The sequence below is a fragment of the Camelus bactrianus genome, chromosome 13 (genome assembly GCF_048773025.1).
Source record: "Camelus bactrianus isolate YW-2024 breed Bactrian camel chromosome 13, ASM4877302v1, whole genome shotgun sequence".
Taxonomy (NCBI): domain Eukaryota; kingdom Metazoa; phylum Chordata; class Mammalia; order Artiodactyla; family Camelidae; genus Camelus; species Camelus bactrianus.
The window spans coordinates 30645243-30664027 of record NC_133551.1 but is presented as its reverse complement, the minus strand read 5'-3'; the positions used below and the strand labels follow the sequence as shown (position 1 = coordinate 30664027).

The 18785-nt window shown below is 48.7% G+C and overlaps 1 protein-coding gene across 2 annotated transcripts in view; it reads left to right on the top strand.

The window, feature by feature from the left end:
* Positions 1–539: 539 nt before the first annotated feature.
* LOC105075563 (collagen alpha-1(XII) chain-like) overlaps positions 540–18785 on the top strand; it is a 41620-nt gene continuing 23374 nt past the window's right edge. Inside the window, exons 1-8 of one of the 2 annotated variants that reach the window (XM_074376318.1) lie at positions 540–2247; positions 8132–8326; positions 10160–10259; positions 10968–11097; positions 11679–11801; positions 12243–12376; positions 13587–13726; positions 17042–17182. In XM_074376318.1, coding sequence (XP_074232419.1) covers positions 13608–13726; positions 17042–17182 — 260 coding nt within the window. In that variant the 5' untranslated portion in view covers positions 540–2247; positions 8132–8326; positions 10160–10259; ... (2 more) ...; positions 12243–12376; positions 13587–13607. The remainder of the gene's footprint in view (positions 2248–8131; positions 8327–10159; positions 10260–10967; positions 11098–11678; positions 11802–12242; positions 12377–13586; positions 13727–17041; positions 17183–18785) is intronic. The other variant, XM_074376319.1, reaches the window with a different exon arrangement.

Here is an 18785-nt window from a genome sequence, read left to right as displayed (position 1 = left end):
TCCCGCAGGCGCGAGCCCCGCCCCTCTCAGGAGGCCTCGCGCTGGCCACCCTTTCTGTGCGCCACGCGCGGTGCCTCCCCCAGGCGACCAGTACGCAGGCGCAAGGCATGAAGCCCGCCGGGACAAGGAGCTCCCATTGGTCAGAGCAGCGGCAGCGGCGAGGATTCCTGGGCCAGCTGACTGAGGAGCGGTTGGGTCTTGTTCCTGGGCACCTGCTGCAGGGAGTGCCCGAAGCTGTCTCCGGTGAGTAAGGTGTGAGCCACCGGGCCAAAGCTACGCGGGGACCGGCGCGAGACGGGGGAGCCATTGGTGTTGGGGTGACGAGTGCTGCGGCGAGACAGACAGCTGGGGCGCCTGGAGGGCGCCTGGGGGCGGGGCAGGGAACCATGGGCAGCCTTGCGCGAGGCCCTGGCACCCGAGGCCCCCTGGGGTATGGGAGCTAGGACCAAGCCGGGCTTCGAGGAGAGGTAACATACTCAACTTGGCCTCGCGAGCCGGGGTGGGGGGGGGCGGGGGGTGAGCGAGGAAACCCGGGAGGAAGCGCTGGCTGCCGAGGGGCTCCGCGCTCCGCTTAGGTTAGGCACGTCGAAGGGATGAGGGCAGCAGGTGATCGGCGACTTTGGCCGTCAGCTTTTCAGTCGCACGGCCAGGGGTCTTCACCGCTGCCACCTCTCCGACCTGCTCAAGGTTTTTTGCCCTCTGGGGCTTTATGGCTGGCGCCTGCGCACTGCGCGCCACTGTAGGCACTGCGCACGAGGGGCGGCGTTCATGCGTCGGCAACCTCGGGCGTCTCGTAACCCCCTCTTTCCCGTGCCTTACCCGCCGTTCCCCACGCCACAGTTGGTGGCCCGGGGGGTGCGCGCGCTCCCCAGGTCCTGATTGCCAAGCGGGCTGGGAGGCCAGCGTGATGCGCGTGCCGGTGTAACGGGTCCGAGGCCTGGCGCTCCCACCGGCGCGAGCCCCGCCCCTCTCCTCTCCGGAGGCCTCGCGGTGGTCACCAATTCTGTGCACCGCGAGCGGTGCCTCCCCGCGCGACCACTGCGCAGGCGCCATCCATAAAGCCTGTCTGGGCAAGGGACTCCCGTTGGTCAGAGCGGCGGCAGCGGCGAGGATCCCTGGGCCGGCTGACTGACGAGCGGTTGGGCCTTGTTCCTGGGCACCTGCTGCACGGAGCGCCCGAGGATGTCTCCGGTGAGGAAGGTGCAAGCCAGCGGGCCAAAGCCACGCGGGGTCCGGCGCGGAACGTGGGAGCCATTGGGGTTGGGGGGTACGAGTGCTGCGCGGCGAGAGGGACAGCTGGGGCGCCTGGAGGGCGGCTGGGGCGTGGCAGGGACCCAGGGGCAGACTTGCTTGGGGAGCCGGCATCCGAGCCCCCGTGGGTATGGGAGCGAGCACCAAGCCGGGCTTCGCGGAGAGGACACATTGTCAGCTTCGCCTTGCGCGTCGGGGGGGCGGGGTGGGAGCGAGGAAACCCGGGAGGAAGCGCCGGCTGCCGAGGGGCTCCGCGCTCCGCTTAGATTAGGCACCGCGAAGGGATGAGGGCAGCAGGTGATTGGCGACTTTGGAGGTCGCTTTTCAGTCCGCCTGGCCAGGGGTATTCACCGCTGCCGCCGCTCCGACCTGCTCAAAGTTTTTTGCAGTCTGAGGCCTTATGGCTGGTGCCTGCGCACTGCGCGCCACTGTAAGCGCCGCGCACCGGTTGCGGCCTTCACGCGGCGTCATCCTCGGGCGTCTGGAAACCCCCGCTTTCCCGTGCCTTACCCGCCGTTTTCGACGCAACAGTAGGTGGCCTGGGATGTGCGCGCGCTCCCCAGGTCCTTAGTGCCAAGCGGGCTGGGCGGTCAACATGATGTGCGTGCCGGGGTAACAGGTCCGAGGCTTGGCGCTCCCGCAGACGCGATCCCCGCCCCTCTCCTCTCCGGAGTCCTAGCGCTGGCCACCGCTGCTGTGCGCCGCTCGTGGTGCCACCCTGCGCTCCCAGCGCACAGGCGCCATCCATAAAGCCGGCCGGGGCAAGGAGCTCCCATTGGTCAGAGCAGTGGCAGCGGCGAGGATCCCTGGGTCGCCTGATTGAAGAGCGGTTGGGCCTTGTTCCTGGTTACCTGCTGAACTGGAGTTCCTAAGGCTGTCTTAGCTGAAGAAGTTGCGAGCTGTCGGGCCGAAGCCACGTGGGAGTCACTGGGGGTTGGAGGAAAGAGGACTGCGCAGTCAGACGGACATCTGGGGCTCCTCGACGGCTAGTTAGAGGTAAGGTACACAGATGTAGCCTTGCGGGAGGTTCCCAAGGGTGCGGGAGCAAGCACCGAGCGTGGCTTTGAGGAGATGTGAAATTCTTCTCTTGGCCAGGCAAGCTGAGGGACCCGCGGACACCCGGGAGGGGGCGCTGTTTGGAGAGGGGCTGCGCACCCCACTCAGGCTAGGCACCGCAAGGGGATGGTAGTGGCAGCAAACTGCACCCCATTTCTCTGCCCAGCGCAGGCGGGTAGACCGACCGTCTCTGGGAATGGATGGAAGGCGCCGGGAGCCTGGGTTGCGCGTAGAGGGCGCGGAGTGCGCAGAGGGTGGAGGGCGCGGCTGGGAGGCGGGAGGTGTCATTCGTGCAGGGTTTGACGTCCGTGGCTACCAGGGGACTGATGGATTGCACCGGGTAGGTGGCCACGAGTTCTCCAAGTGGAAGGGGAGCCTGGAGGCTTTTTTTAGGAGCGGTTGCTGAGCGAGGCTAAGGATTCTATTAGAAACTTCCCCTGGAAGCTGTTGCCATTCTGGCCTGGCTGTCTAAGGGCAGCTGGAAGATGTAATTATTACAGTCTTCCCAGTGACGGGTAGAGGCGGCAGACATGGTGGCCCCGTGCCGGGCCAGGGGAGTGCCTGGCTCCTGGCACCCCAGTTGGGCGTGCTGCGTGGAAAGAGATGGAGCGGAGTACATGGGATTCGGTGGAGACTGGGAAAGAGTCGGGGTTGGAGAGGGGCAACAGGGCGGAGTGCCCCGGGGCCTAACCGGTTTGCAGGGGAGAACAGCGAGAACCAGCCCCCGGGGTCGACTTGCGTCAGAAACTCAGGAGCGTCTCCCTTGGCTCGCTCTCTCCTCCCTAAAGTATTCTGGCCAACTGCGTGTCGCTTCCCCCATGAATGGCGACTTGGCAGGTCTCCGGATTCGGGACTTAACTCCGCTACTGTCTCCAATGGAGCAAAAATAAAGTTGTCTGCAAGAATTTGTTCTTGTGCTGTGGGTGGTTTTGGAGCCGGAAATGTAAAGCTCACCTGGGTTTTCTGTTGTCTGCGGAGGACTTCAGACAATGGCTTTCCTGAGGGGCCTCAGCCCCGGGAGTCTTGGGACTTTGCTCACAGTAACGATGCGTCCTGGTGGACAGTGTGTCTGATTGTAACTCGCAGGCCTGGTGATCTGTGACTTCAAGAGGATTCTGATTTGCAGATGTCAATTAATTGTGCTAGGTATTAGAAAATCCCCTGGCGTCTCAGCATGGCCTGAAGGAGCCCAAGAGCCCCATCCAAAAGGAGTCTTTCATTCCCTCAAAGCTAACACCACAGAACCCTTTCCCCTTTCCCACACCTTGGAAGGAACAGCCTTTTAATTTGAGGTTATTGTACATTAAAAACACCATGTTCACTTTACGTCCGTTGTATTCTCTGCAGAAGATAATAGGTAACCAAAGCAAAAAATGATGAAATGATGAAAAAGTCGTTTTTGGCAGGTCAGGTTGTTACCATGGTGTTTTAAAAAATGTCATTAATTAGGATTTCCAGTAGCCAAATTGTCTGGTACAGGCAGCTGGGTGACTGTTACTTTCTCATGGCTTGGAAGGGACTGACTTAGAATATTTTACACCCCACATCTGGCAACATGACCAGCAGGCTGTGGGGAATACTCTGCCCAGGCACATCTGGGCTGGGAGGGCTGTGGACCTACTGAATGGGAACAGCATGAAACACTGCAGTCCTGGAGCACACGGCCCCTTTCCCCCACCACCTCGAGTTCGTCCCAGGTCAGGAGTTCCACACGTGGGGCCTTGATTCTCCCTGAACACCTGTCAAGGAAGGCTGCTTTGTGTCTGTGAGCCCCTTTTCCCTCTTCTGGCCTCCCCTCACTAACTTCTCTGCTCTTGGTTAAGAAGTCTGTAGGTGTTCATTGACTTACCCCAGTGATCAGGGTTAGCTTCAAGAGCACAGTGAATTCTTTATCAGATCATACAAAGTGATGACATAATTGGAGGTTTCTCACCACAAAGATACTTTCTGAAATATGACATCTAAGTCAGCTTTCAATGCTGTTAATCATTTTCTCCCTTTCCTTCCAAAGAGCTTTGTTTGCACTTATAGTATAGCTGTCCTAAGTGGTGCTGCTGGAGACAGAAATAAACACGGGTTTATTTAGCAATGTTTTTGTGAGCTTTAGGTTTCCTCAGTTGTAAATGAATTAATAACAAAGTGTTTATTTTAATTGAGTTCAGATTACTTTGCATGATTTCTCTCCGGCGATGTAAATGTCTTCCTGTGGCAATCTGTTGCTTCTCTTATTTTTGTCTACTTCATTTTTGAAATTGGCGGAAATTTCACACGTAATATAAAAGAAAAAAGCACTTTGCCAAATTTGAGTCACATTGGATTCTGAACACCCAGAATCCAACCAATTCTGAAACTAAATTCTAATATTTTAAAGATTGTTAGAGGATTTGTCTGTGGTTTTAACAGAGCATCTCCCATCATGTGCCTGCACAATGAGATTGAAGAAATGCTATAATCCTTTTATATTTGAGAAAGAACTTCATGGTTTCTCAGTTTTCCAAGGAGTTGAATGATACATTGATTATAGATTTTAAAGGGAAATTAATTAAATGTATTATTTATCGACCCTTGGAATGGATATGCCATGGTCATTCACTGGACACAATAAAAATAACTACGATTCATCATTTTGGCCAGATGGAAGTCATATTTCAAGCATTGCCACATATTGGTTATAAAAGATTTATGGGCCACCAAACAGGAAGTTAGCAGGCAAAGCATTTTCTGTGGTTAAGAATCATTCTGATCAACCACAGGTTTACGTATAAGTTGTTTTTATTCAATAACCATCTTCCCAGCTGATTGCCAGCTTTTCAAGTAGGTGCCGTTGTCTTCGGTCACAAAGCCTGTTCTGGGTGACTTTATGTTTATTCACGACAAATGCACTGGTTTCTGGGAGCTAAGCTGTGGGCCTCGGGTGGATGGTGGGGATGTGGGGGTGCAGACTCCTCTTTAACTCCTGCACCTGCTGTCAGAAGGGCGGTTACATTTACTGCACGAGTCCCTTCCAGGGCTTAACACCAGCTACAAACAACAGGTTTGAGTCGGTGTTGCTCTCCTGGGAAAGGCAGTGGGAGTCCACGTGCAAGCCAGCTCTTCTTTTTTCTGTGTGGTCTGTGCACTGGCCTGACCTGTGATAAGAGAGTCAGTCAGGCAGCCCCTCGAGGGGTCCCCCACTCTCAGCCCCCCATCAGGGGGATGCCCGTTTCTGGCTGTTCCCACACTTCCCACAAGGAGCTTCAGTTGGGTGGCTCTCAGGGACCACGTCTCCGGATTTGGCGCTGATGGTTTCCATGCTGGGGTGGACTGTGTGTGTTCTTGAAGGCTCCGTCTTCCTTGGAGGGTCTCCAAGGAGTTGAGCTCACCGGTCCGATTAGGACAGCTTCTGTGACCTGTGCCATCCGGCCTCCCAGGACAGCTGCATGGGGATTTCTCTGGAGAGCCGGCCTGGCCCACTTTTAGGATCTGGCTGTGGTGAGCCCAGTCTTTGCTTGAGGGTGGGTCCTAGTGGGCTCAGGAAGTCAGGACCCCACCCCTCGCTCAGGAGTGGCATTTCTTTGTAGCCAAGAATGGTACCTCCCTTTGAGGGAAGTTTAGGAAGTAAATCTGAAGGATGTAGGGCCATCACTGCACAGCCTCTGAGGGTGGGGCGGGGTGGCCAGTCTGGAAAGGAAACCAGTACCCAGGGCAGCAGGGGTTCTACAGCTTTATAAAGCAACCAGACGGCACCTCTGAGTCTTCAGTTCATCCACTGGCTTGTTCTCTAGTGATACTTTATTAAGAGTCATGGCAGGCACTCAGTTAAAAAAAAAAAACCTTTTGCATATAACTAGTCCCAGCAATTTCACTTCTGGGAATGTATCCTGAGGAAATAATCATGAATTTACAGAAAATTAGCTAAACAGATGTTCACTCCAATTTTGTTTCACAGTAAAATATTGGGAGCTAGCAATGACTGAGATTGGACAAGTTCATTATGATACAGCAGTTTGAAAAAAGATACACATCCATTACAAAGACGAAAGTGCAGTATTTGATGCTACAGAAAGGTGTTCCTATTACACAAAGTGGAGGAAGCAGGTTGTAAAATAGGATGCACAGTGTGGTCCCCTTTCCCTGAAGCTGCTGAGCAGAGGGCAGTCTGGGAGGACCCCCGGGGCCACGGAGTGAGGGGCTGTTCATCCAGTGGCATCTGCACCTTGCTGGGGTGGGGGGCCTCTCTCTGGGCCATTCCCTGAGCTGCCACCTGGGAGGCCTGGTGTCAGGCCTTTGCATGGGCCTCACCAGCCCACGTGTGCTCCCCAGACATTGAGGGTCACTCCCCATGTGGCACTTCCTCAGTGAGTGGACTCCATCACTCCCCTACCTCCCTACCTCCCAGTTGCTGGCCAGTGTATTACAGGATTTACTGCTTACATGTGGGTGTCTGGTCCCCAGTTCTGCTGGTGTGACTGGCATCTCCTGAGCTCTTACTCCGTGTCACGTGCCCTGTGGAGTGTGGCATGTGCACTGGCTTGTTCGTGGCACCACCCCTGTGAGGCCAGCCCCTTGGAAGAGGGGCCAGACCAGGAGGAGGGGCAGTCCTGCGTGGGGTCTTGCCCAGCTGGATCTGTAGCTGTTGTCCCCAGGGCCCCTGGCTGCAGTGTGCTGTGTCTGGGTCAGGGCAGGGTGCCGGCCCGGGGACCCAGGTGCAGTGCTTGCTCAGCAAGTGGACAGAATCAAAGTACCAACACTCCTTATCCAGGGGTGCCGAGCCTGGAGGTGGTTTGGTTTCTTTTTCCTTTTTTTCTATTTGCATCAGAATGTTTGGCCTCAGGTCACAGAAAGTCCCAGACAAAGTGGCCTCACCAGGACTGTCTGTTAACTCCTAGTGAGGCTGGGGCAGAATATGCGAGAACCCCAGTTCTCCTCGCCTCCCTGCTCTGCGGCCCTCGCAGTGGTGGCTTGACCCCCCACATTGCAGAGGGCCATCACCATTCAAAGCCATCACTCTAAGTTGTGACAACTGGTGGAACGGGGACTTGTCCCTCCCTGAGGTCCCCAAGCTGCCATATCAGACCCTCTGGAGCATGTGTGCGGAAACAGAGCACAAGTTGTCCTCAGCTCAGGTCAAGTTGGGAGGTCTTCTTGGTCCCTTGAGGGGTCGTTCTGTAACCAGGCTCTTCCTGCCTGGTGGCTTTGCCACTGTCACCCTCATCCAGCCCAGAGTAGGGCGAGCTGGGGGCCACGTGGGCTCTTCTGGTCCAGCTCCCTTGGCCTCTGTCCCGTGCGCACTGGCCTCAAGGCCTCAAGGGAGGCAGGGAAGAAGCAGAAGGGGTTTGTGATGGGCTGTTTCTGTGAAGCCCTCCTGGTATTGTTTTTGGAGTGAAGACACCTCACCTGGAGGTTCCTCAGGAGTGTTTCCCTCCTGCCCCATCATGCTGGACCAGGTGTAGCAGGAAGGATGGGACCATCGTTGGGGTTTAGATTAATCTTAAGGCATCTTTGGGCCAAGCTGTGTCTGGTGCCCCGAGGCCATGAGGAGGAGGCCCAGCCCTGGGGACCAAGCTCACTCCTCTTAGAAATCAGGAGTGGGTGGCTATTTGTTTATTTACCAACAGTGTTTAGTACGTGGCTGTTCTGGATTTATAAATTGCTTAGGGCATGTAACACTTGTGTAATTTAATGTCTTAAAGGAACCTTTATGCATCATCTGTCTGGTAAAGATTTCAAAGATACTGTAAAGTAAATAGGACAGAAGCACCCGCTGAACCCAGTGTTGCGAGTCCCCCTTTGATCCATCAATCACATGGTTATCATCTGATGGATTCACATGTCTGTCCATCAGGATTCTCTCCTCACAACTCCTAGAAACTCCAGCTAATGCTAGTACCGCAGAATCCACCGGAAGGACACGGACCAGCCTCCGTCCTGAGGGAAGGTTGGAGCCCCCGTGGCAGGTCCTGCGGGAGCCTCTCCACACTCCGTCCCGGCCTTGCTGTAACAGGTTGAGTGTCCACGGGCTGCTCTCTTCCACCCTGAGGTGTGCAGGGCACCGGGGTGGGGGTGGCGCTGGGTTGGGCAGACCTACCCAGTCTTGTTCTGAGGCCCCAGGGGACAACCCATGCCTGGCCTTGCCCCAGGAGAACACTGGAGTGCAGCCTCGGGGGAGGGCGAAAGACACCAGGTCTGAGGTCATCCTACAGCGTGTCTGGTACTGCTAAGACGGATGCCGCGTAGACAGGCGGGTGAGACCAGGGTCCGTGGGACTGAAGTGCAGGGGTGTCCTCGGAGACCACTCAGACTGTGACTGTGGGCATGCGCACGCCATTCTCAGGCACTCTCAGCCACTGTCCCTCCTTCACAGTTCCCTTTATTCTAGGTCTAGGGTGTGCTTTGCAGAGTATTCAGTGTTTTCCCAGAAAGCCAGAATAGGCAGAACCCAGAGGTCAGTGTCTTATTATTGGACTTGGTAAGGCATTCCCTTGGCTCCCGGATCTTCTGTTTGACATGTTTACTCCACCTTTGGAAGCTTGTCTCCTTTGTTTTCCCAGCCCACCCCATTTAACAGAGAGCCCTTGTCCACTTTACCTTGCTTGCTTTAGTTGTGTGTCCTTGAACCTTCTCCAGCTTTGCCTTTATGAGACGTGTGATTAGAACCACACCTGTTCCCCTGGGGTCAGGAAGCACCAGGATTTTACACAGACAGGGTGATGCTTTCTGATTTATTCCAAATGCCTCTGTTGATGAGGGCCAGCAATTTGTCAATTTTTTTGGTCATATTTTCTCAATTAGCCTGAGAGAGTGATGAGTTACTCACTTTTAATCATTTGACTTGCTGAGCTCCACCAAATGTTCATACCTGTTACCATGCTTGAATATTAGCAGAGGTGGATGCTGGCAGTGGTTACAGGTCTCTCTACTGCACAGTAAGTGGTTTAGCTGAATCAGCGCCCCTTCTGTCCCCAGTGTGACTTGTGAGTTGCCCTGTTGCAGTTTCCATGGAACTAGACTTAGGTAGTATGATATACTTGGATTGAGGATCTGTCTTACAGGTTATCAGTAATAAACTAAAGACCAACAGTGATCAGCTGGCTTTTATATAAAAGAAGACACATTTGATGGATTGATATTTTAATAGCAGAAACAGAACTTTTGTCTGTGTCAGGCCATATTTAGGCAAAGCTTGTCCTCAGCATTTCTGTTGTTGGTGATACTGACCCTCCAACTGTGGCCCTGTGTCTCTCTTAACTGTCTCTCAGCTGTTTATTGTAATTAGATGGCATCTCATAAACTTATTCTGTGTAGTACGTTAGGTGACAATCCTTTAAGATTTGTTATTCTTGGGCATATTTGCTTTTTACTGCTAGTCCAAGGAATAATCAAAGTGACAACCCCCTGGCGCTGGAATGATTTTGGAGAGTTGGATGGGAGAAGTAGGCGCACGCCCTTCTGCTTCCTCGTGAGGCTACTTCTGCTAAGTGGATGCTCTCAGATTTGTTAAGTAACAAATATATCGATGCTTTGCTCTCATAACCTCACATACTAATTTTTTCTAGTTTTTTTTTTTAATTGAAGTACAGTCAGTTACAATGTGTCAATTTCTGGTGTACAGCATAATGTCCCAGTCATTCATATATAATATATAAACACACATATATACACACACACATATATTCATTTTTATACTCTTTCATTAAAGGTTATTACAAGGTATTGAGTATAGTTCCTTGTGCTATACACAACAGATTTGTTTTTTATCTAGTTTTAACATTTGCAAATCTCAAATTTCAAAATTTATTAAGTTTGTCCAAATTATCCTCACTCGTCGTGAGGATGAGTTCAGTGATTCACTGAGGTTTTCTCTGAAACTCAGGCTGCTCGAGTGGACGGTTCTCAGTGGGAAACCTCTGGACTGTGCTAGTGCATCCAGCCCTCCGCGTGTGCACCCGCTGTAGGCAGCCTGCCATTTTCAGGTGATTTTATTTCCTATGGCATAAACATCTGAATTCAGTAGGCTGTTAACAAAGTATCTAAGTTTTCTTTCAACAAGTTAGCTAGATGGCCTTAAGCAGTGAATTAAAACAAACAAAAACCTTCAAACTCTAATCCGAGGATATTGAAAATGCTTCATACCAGCAGGCTGGAGTCAGCGCAGTTCTGCACTGAGTGTGGCCCCACAGGGGGTCCTGTCACACAGTCCGCACAGCTAATGCTGGTCGAGGGTCAGTTTTGGAGGGGGAAACCAAAAAGCTTTAGATCTTTTACTGAATCACTTTAATGTGCTTCTAAAGCAAATAAAAACCATTTGTAAAAAGGTGGGAATAATACCAAATGGCCTGTACTATCATGCAGCTCTTCGCTGTCTTCAAGTTACTTTGCAGCTCACTTAGGACTAATGCCTTTTTGGAGAAGAGATCTGTGAGATGTGTTTTGGATAAAATTCTGCAGTCCTGGCTACTTGCCTTGCCAGTTGAAATATATTTTCAAAAATCCTTTTTATGATTTCAGGTACATAGTTTACATGTAAAATGATACCCTAAGATATATTTTACAGTTTCACAGCGGGACATGTTTCCAGATCTTGGCAAAGGTCTCAAACAACTCCCCCGTAGAAAGAGCTTTTTCTAACAGACAAGTGAGGTGGAGAGAGCAAAGCTGACACTTACCCTGTTTTTCTCCAGACAAGGATAAGCGGACAACAGAACAGTGCGGTCCTGCAGAAGCTGAAGCCTGATACTCCTTACACCATCACCCTGTCCTCCCTGTGTCCTGATGCGGATGGAGGTCTGATGATGGGAAGATGCAAGACCAGTAAGTGAACCTGGATTCCTGTGGCTTTTTTAGTAATCATCATGGGGATGGAATCATGTCTTCCACTGTAAACACTGGGATGACACAGGGTTTTGCTAAGCTTTTAAAATGCATGTTAGTAATGCTTTTCATTGTTTTTGTTTGTTTTGTCTTATGAGAGGGTAGTAGTAAGATTTTATTTTTTAATGGAGGTACTGGGAATTGAACCAAAGACTTCGTGCATTTTAAGTACACCCTCTACCCCTGAACTATACCCTCCCCCCAAGATCTTAATTGTTTTTAATATCCTTACTGGACTTACCTGTCTCTGGTCTTGGAGAAAGGTGTTTATTACTTTCTGGGATAACACAGACAAAAAAACAAACTATGCTCTGGGGCCAAAATACCTTGTGAAGGGATGAGACATGACCCAGATGATCACAGACCTTTTTTCCTTTATTCACTACTTTAGCAGGTATTTGTGGGGTGCCTACTACAGGGGTCCTGCTGTGTTCTAGGGTTCCTGGGACCCCTCAGTAAACCTGGGCTTCATGTGTGCTGGGTTGTCAGATCACACGTGATGTGCTTTCTGTGCCTTTCAGAACCTTTGAGTACCGTGAGGAACTACAGAGTGCATGACCCTGCCACCAGCACTTTGAACGTTCGCTGGGACCACGTGGAGGGAAATCCTGATCACTACAAGCTCTTCTGTGCACCAACAGCAGGTGATCTGCCAAGAAACTGGTCATTATTTCCTGTAGGGAAAAGTGCATGTTAGTTTCAGCTGTAGCTTGCAAAGTGGAGATCAAGAGTTAACCAATTCACCACAGTGCTGAAGGAATTCATTCATGTTCCTTCAGTAGAACTTGACAGAGGTTAGTCGGTTGGGGCCTTAGAGCCTGGGCGATGGAAGCTTCTGGGGGATTGGGGCTGGAGGATTGAATCATTCCAGGGACTTTTCAAGAAGGTGTGAGGGCATGTGCAGAGAAGTGTTCATCAACTCTTATAACAATTTGTATGGTGGCATGTCCTTAGGTCCCAATATTATAGAACCTCCTTCTTGACTTGGTCTTGGGTTAAAATGTTTTGAGTATTTTATTGTTTGAAGTATTATGTCTTGTACAAGTTTTTCAAATCAAGTCCTTTCATTTTATTAAAATCCTTAGGTGCCAATCCCTGGGAACACGAATTATGCTGTTCTTAGGAATCTGCAGCCGGATGCCCCATACACTGTTACAGTGGTTCCCGTTTATCCTGAGGGCGATGGAGGGCATACACCAGACAAGAGAAGGACATGGAAGTAAGAAGGCCGACAAATTTAGCTTTTTCATGATGCATTTTGCTTTTTAGTATAAAGGCCATATAAGCCTGTTAAAGAAAATTTGGGAAATTCATAATGATGGAAGAAAAATGTAACAATTGCCCATAGTTTACCTACCAACTCCCATCAGTTGTTAATATCTTCGTGTATGAAATCAAAAAATGTATAATGGCATTCTTCTGAAATGATAAGTTCAGGATTTATAAATGCGTATACAGTTATCAGTATTCTCTGTCACTGACAAAAGTTCATGAGTTTTGCTTTGTGCTCGATAAATTTGTGTGAAGCAGTTTTGTCACTGGCTTTCAGTGTAAGTTTTTGAAATCTGTTGGTCACGTTGCTTGATAGCACATTTCTCTGCTGCTGAAGTGCATTTTGGCGTTGAAAACCCGTGTGCTTTCATTTGCTGTTAATATGTTGAGAGACTAGTTTATTGTGGTTTTACAATTCTTTGTAGTATTGTTTAAAGGCTTTGGTGCATACCTCTAAATATTTTTTTTGGCTTTAAAATACACGTGCTGATGGCTAAAAGAAAGCAAGTGTGGATGACTTCTTTTGGCAAAAGATTAGTGGTCTACAAAAATGATGTTATTGGCTAAACTGGAGTTTGGGGTTAATACATGGATTTAATTTGCATGTCTTTCTAAGTCCCTATTGGGGCAGTTAATTGAGAACTGAGTGTATCTTTGATTTCTCCCTATGTTTGCCTTTTCTTTGAATCACAGAAGACATTCAGTGTCTGTTTGTTGAATGAAAAGAAATGAATGATTGAAACCAGCTAACCTAGCTGCCTGGATTAGATGGTCATCCTCGGTGGTGTCAGTTCTCATTTAGAGGTGGAGATGGTAGAATCCTCTTGTCTCTCTCTCCTGACCTGTGCTGGAAAACTGAAGCTGCTTTTCCAGTTTCTCGCTCTTGCCCCTTGTCCTTTTGTGGCCAACCCAGTGCTACTACTTTTACTCCCCTGTTTTTATTGGCACCAACTTAGCTTCCATAGACCCCAAGGTCCTGGTTGACTAAGTTTGGCTAAATGTTGATTTGGAGAGTTTTCATCTGCTTTTGTGTGTAGATAATTTAAAATTTAAGGAGGTCAGTATTTCTCCTACTACAGAGCAGAAGTTTGGGGGAAGTGATAGCTCGACATGTGTAAGTAGACATATGAAATATGTGTTGGCTTTTCTTTTCTCAGTGATGAGAGGACTGGCCAGAAATGTCCAAATGTACAATCCGATGCCGAACAGCCGGGATGTTGGCTGGACCCTGCCCCTGGCCAGTGCAGCAGCACCACGTGTGTGTGCTTCCCTGGCTGGCACGAGGGCCCCAGAACCTGTAAGTACTGTTGTCATCTCAGAGCTGGCAGAAGAATTTTGTAGATTTTACAGCGCTTTCTGCTGTGGTTGCTGGCGCAGGGCAGTAGATGAGTTGATGTGGCCCTGGGTCACATGCACACTCATTTCCTGATGAACTTAGTCTCATGTTTGTGTTGTGCTTGGCAGCCTGTGAGAATGCAGGCCACAAACATGCCTGCGTACAATGCTTAAGTGATTGCTTTTGATGAATTAAATCATAAGGGTATCAATTGTAGGGTTTGTAAACAAAAATGAATTTGGGGAAAATTCAAATGCTATATGAGTTATAGCACTTAGCTATATGAGTTAAAAATCCCCAGTAGTAAATGCAAATCGTTAATAGGACTTGTCAGTATGGGCTTTTATTATAACACACACATCTTTGTTAGGAGTCTACCTGAAAGTTTGCCTTCATTGGCTCTTGACAGATTGCCAATCTACCTTGGTACTATTCCATTTTCTAAGTAGATTAATAACACAGAGAGCAGAAATTACTAATTTGAGTAGGAAGAGTATCAGAACACCTGAGGGAAAGTAAATTTACAAGACTTTATAAAAAGAAGCAGGGACCATGAACAAAAATAAACACAAGTTGAGCCTGTCTGAATGTTGATTTGCATCCTGTTTGTGGCAGGACATGTTCAGACAACACTGCTCTTACCCGCTGCCTGGAGTAGCTATTTTAATAGAGAAACCTCTCCCCAAGAAGTTATCTTAGGTGTACATGTCTCTAACATTTGGGATGCTTTGGGGTCACTATCATAAGCCCTGGATGTTGTGTGTGAAAACCTTCCCCAGGAACCTAAATGGGAGGTTGTTGAAGTTGCTAAGGGTCAAGTGTGAGCTCAAATTTAATGGAGAGGGAATTTATGAGGGTAAATTACATCCAGTGCTGTGGCCTGGGCAGATCTCACGAGGTAGCACAGAGGTTGGCTTCTGCAGTGTCTGGACTCTCAGCCCTTTACTATAAACATTATTATGCTGACTAATAAAAGACTCAGTAAGCATTTGGGTTGTCGACAGACAGAATTTGTCAGGTCCTCCCTTCCAGATTGTGGTGCCAGGAAACACCCACACGGGGCACTTGGAGCAGCTGATTACAGACACACCCTGTTCCAGGAACATCATTGCCCTCCACTTGGATGGAGGGGGAATCCCAGCCCTGCCCAGGGCACCAACACATGGGCCTGAAATCCTTTCCACCCAGTTCCCTTGTGACTCAGTGAGGAAGGCTGGACAGGTGGGTGGTGAGGGAGGGGTGCTGAGAGCTGCCTCCACCTTGCGCAGGTGAGAGGAGGCTTGGCACCCACTTCTGCCCGGGTTCCCCACGTTCTCATTCAGGCTAAAGGCCCTCTGGGCTGAGTGAGTGTCACTGGGCCGTTTTCTCATCTGGGACCTTTGTTAAGGAGGTTTCTTCCCTTCTCCTGCCCTGTGGTGGGTCTTCTCACCAAATGGGCACTTTTGAAATGGGAAGGCTTGGCCTCTCTGTTTCATTCAACAGGAAGTGGTCAGAGTAGTTGAAATCCCTTTCTCTCCCAGTCTGTACATTTAGGTTCCAACCTAGTCTCTGTCCCTGAAAGATCAGCACATAACCATAGTTCTGAATGGAGCACTTTATTTTTAAACATTTTTTTGTTCAGTTACAGTCAGTTTACAGTGTCAATTTCCAGTGAAGAGCACGATTTTTCAGTTATACATGAACATACATATATTCATTGTCACATTCTTTTTCACTGTGAGCTACCACAACATCTTGTATATAGTTCCCTGTGCTATACAGTATACTCTTGTTTACCTATTCTGCATATGCCTGTCAGTATCTACAAATTTCAAACTCCCTGTCTGTCCCTTCCCAACCCCCTCCCCTTTGGCAACCACAAGTTTGTATTCTGTGTTTATGAGTCTGTTTCTGTTTTGTATGTATGTTCTTTTTCTTTATTTGGAGTCCACATATGAGCGATCTCATGGTATTTTTCTTTCTCTTTCTGGCTCAGTTCACTTAGAATGACATTCTCCAGGAGCATCCATGTTGCTGCAAATAGCGTTATGTTGTCATGTTTTATGGCTGAATAGTATTCCATTGTAGAAATATACCGCATCTTCTTTATCCAGTCATCTGTTGATGGACATTTAGGCTGTTTCCATGTCTTGGCTATTGTAAATAGTGCTGCTATGAACATTGGGGTGCAGGTGTCATTTTGAAGTAGAGTTCCTTCTGGATATTTGCCCAGGAGCAGGATTATTGGGTCATATGGTAAGTGTATTCCTAGTCTTTTGAGGAATCTCCATCCTGTTTTCCACAGTGGCTGCACCAAACTGCATTCCCAGCAGCAGTGTAGGAGGGTTCCCTTTTCTCCACAGCCTCTCCAGCATTTGTCATTTGTGGACTTTTGAATGATGGCCATTCTGGCTGCTGTGAGGTGATACCTCATTGTAGTTTTGATTTGCATTTCTCTGATAATTAGTGATAATGAGCATTTTTTCATGTGCCTGTTGATCATTTGTATTTCTTCCTTAGAGAATTGCTTGTTTAGGTCTTTGCCCAATTTTGGATTGGGTTGTTTGCCTTTTTCTTATTAAGTCATATTGAGCTGCTTATATATTCTGGGGATCGAGCCTTTGTCAGTTTCATCTTTTGCAAAAACTTTCTCCCATTCCGTAGGTTATCGTCTTGTTTTGTTTATGGTTTCCTTTGCTTTGCAGAAGCTTGTACGTTTAATTAGGTCCCATTTGTTTATTCTTGCTTTTATTTCTATTGCTTGAGTAAACTGCCCTAGGAGAATATTTTTGAGATGTATAATGTTTTGCCTATATTTTCTTCTAGGAGGTTTATTGTATCTTGTCTTACATTTAAGTCTTTGATCCATTTGAGTTTATTTTTGTGTATGGTGTAAGGGAGTGTTCTAGCTTCATTGCTTTACATGTGGCTGTCCAGTTTTCTCAACACCATTTGCTGAAGAGACTCTCTTTATTCCATTGTATATTCTTGCCTCCTTTGTTGAAGATTAATTGACCAAAAGTTTGTGGGTTCATTTCTGGGCTCTCTATTCTGTTCCATTGGTCCATAAGTCTGTTTTTGTACTGAATGGAACACTTTTTACTGTTTATGGGTCCACGAGAGAAAGGTAGGAGATGCGGATTTTATCACAAGTGGGGGAAACACCCCAGAGAGTGGTGAAACCCCTTGGGTACAGTTACTCTGACCTGCTTACAGTTCTTTTATACCCCTTCCACTACCCCCATGCCCACCATGCTTGCAGACAGGCTACTAACTCTGTTGTGTTGATTTATTTAGGACCATGCAGTGGACCGAGGAATGTGAGTCTTTGGGGAGACAACCATCAGCCTGTCCGTGCCCTGGGATCACACTGATGGGCCAGCTCAGCTGCACAGGATCATTTTTTCTCCTACCTTTGGTGACCCAGTCGATAAATATGTGAGTCTGATACTCATTCATTTGAACATTTTGTAACATGTTGCCTGGTTGGAGGGTGAAATTAAGCTTTCTTCTTTAGGAAGTACTGTGATGACAGTTGAGTCTTGTCTCTTGTGTGACAGTATGATAGTGTGTCCTGTGTGACTCTCATGTGACAGTCACATTTTGTATGACTCTGACCTGGCCAATCAGAATCCTCCCCAGCTTGGGGGTGATGACTTGGGGCTATGCTTGGCAGTGCAGTGGGGGCCAAGACTGAGGCAGGAGACCTGGAGCCCCCACTGGAAGTCCTGTGCCTGCGACCCTCCCCCACAGCAGGGGGCTCTGTCACCTCCCTGGTGGTCCTGCCTCCTAGCATCTTGTCCTGGGGCCCTGCTGGGGTCCTCTCACCTGGCCCTGCAATCAGGAGAGTTACCTTTCAGGAGTTCTGTCAGCCTCCTGGGCTTATTTTTCTTCATATTGTCTGCTCACTTTCCCGTTGGTTCTTTGTGTTTTTCTCATACTGATTTGAAGACTTATTTTTAAAATTTCTATTACCCAGAGCCCCTGGGCTCAGAGGCACTGGACATCTGACTAGGGCCAGTGTTGTGCGAGTGCCAGCTGCAGAGGGAGGCCGATGTTGGGCTCCTGCCCGGCGTGTGCATAGTGAGTGCCCTGCAGCCCGGGCTGGACCCAGCCTGGCTGGGGAGGCCTCACAGCCCCTGTGGAGTGGGCAGACCAGGCACAACAAGGCCTGAAGCGTTATTTTTTAATGTTGTGTAAGTTAATCTTTTATTGATTCTTTTCTCCTGTGGATACCCATTTCCTGGTCTGCTGTTTGCAGGTTAATTTTACTTTGTTTCTTGCTTACAGACAGAAAAATCTGGTTGATTTTATACTGGTCCTCAATCCAGTAACCATGCTTTAATTCACTTACTAATTGTAAGTGTCTTTGGATTATGGTGGATTTTCCATGCATATAATAATGTCATGCACATACAATGACAGTTTTCTTGCTTAAAATTTGACCTTTATGCCTATTTTATTGTTGTTGTCACTGCATTATTATCCTGACAGTGTCTTCAGTACATATTGAATAGAAGGGGTGAAAGCTGGCATCTGGTTCCAGTTACAGAGAAAACTCTTTAAATATTTGCTCATTAATTATATCATTATTGTTAATGAGTCCAAACTTATTCTGCTCACTGCACAACAGGCCAATAAATCAGAAGACAAGGTGTTGGGGCAAGAAATAGTGACTTTATTCAGATAGTTGGCTGACCCAGAAGATGGTAGACTGATGTCCTGGAGAACCATCTTCTGCAAGTCAGAATTCAGGCTCCTTTTATACTAAGAAGAGGGGGAGTTCTTGGTTGTTGCAAACTTCTTGGTGTAGGAATTCTTTGTTCTTGGAATCCTGTGTTCTTTCACCTGTCCACCTGGGTCAGATCATGGTGTTTCTGTAAACCTCCAACAAAACAAATGTTATTTTCTATGTTGCAACTTACTATCTTTATATGATTGGAAACATCCTTAAATATCCTTAAAGGTCAGACCCTTGAGAATAGGCTCTCCTATACATTTCAGGCTATTGGCAACATTGTTGTATAAAAGGTGCAGAGCC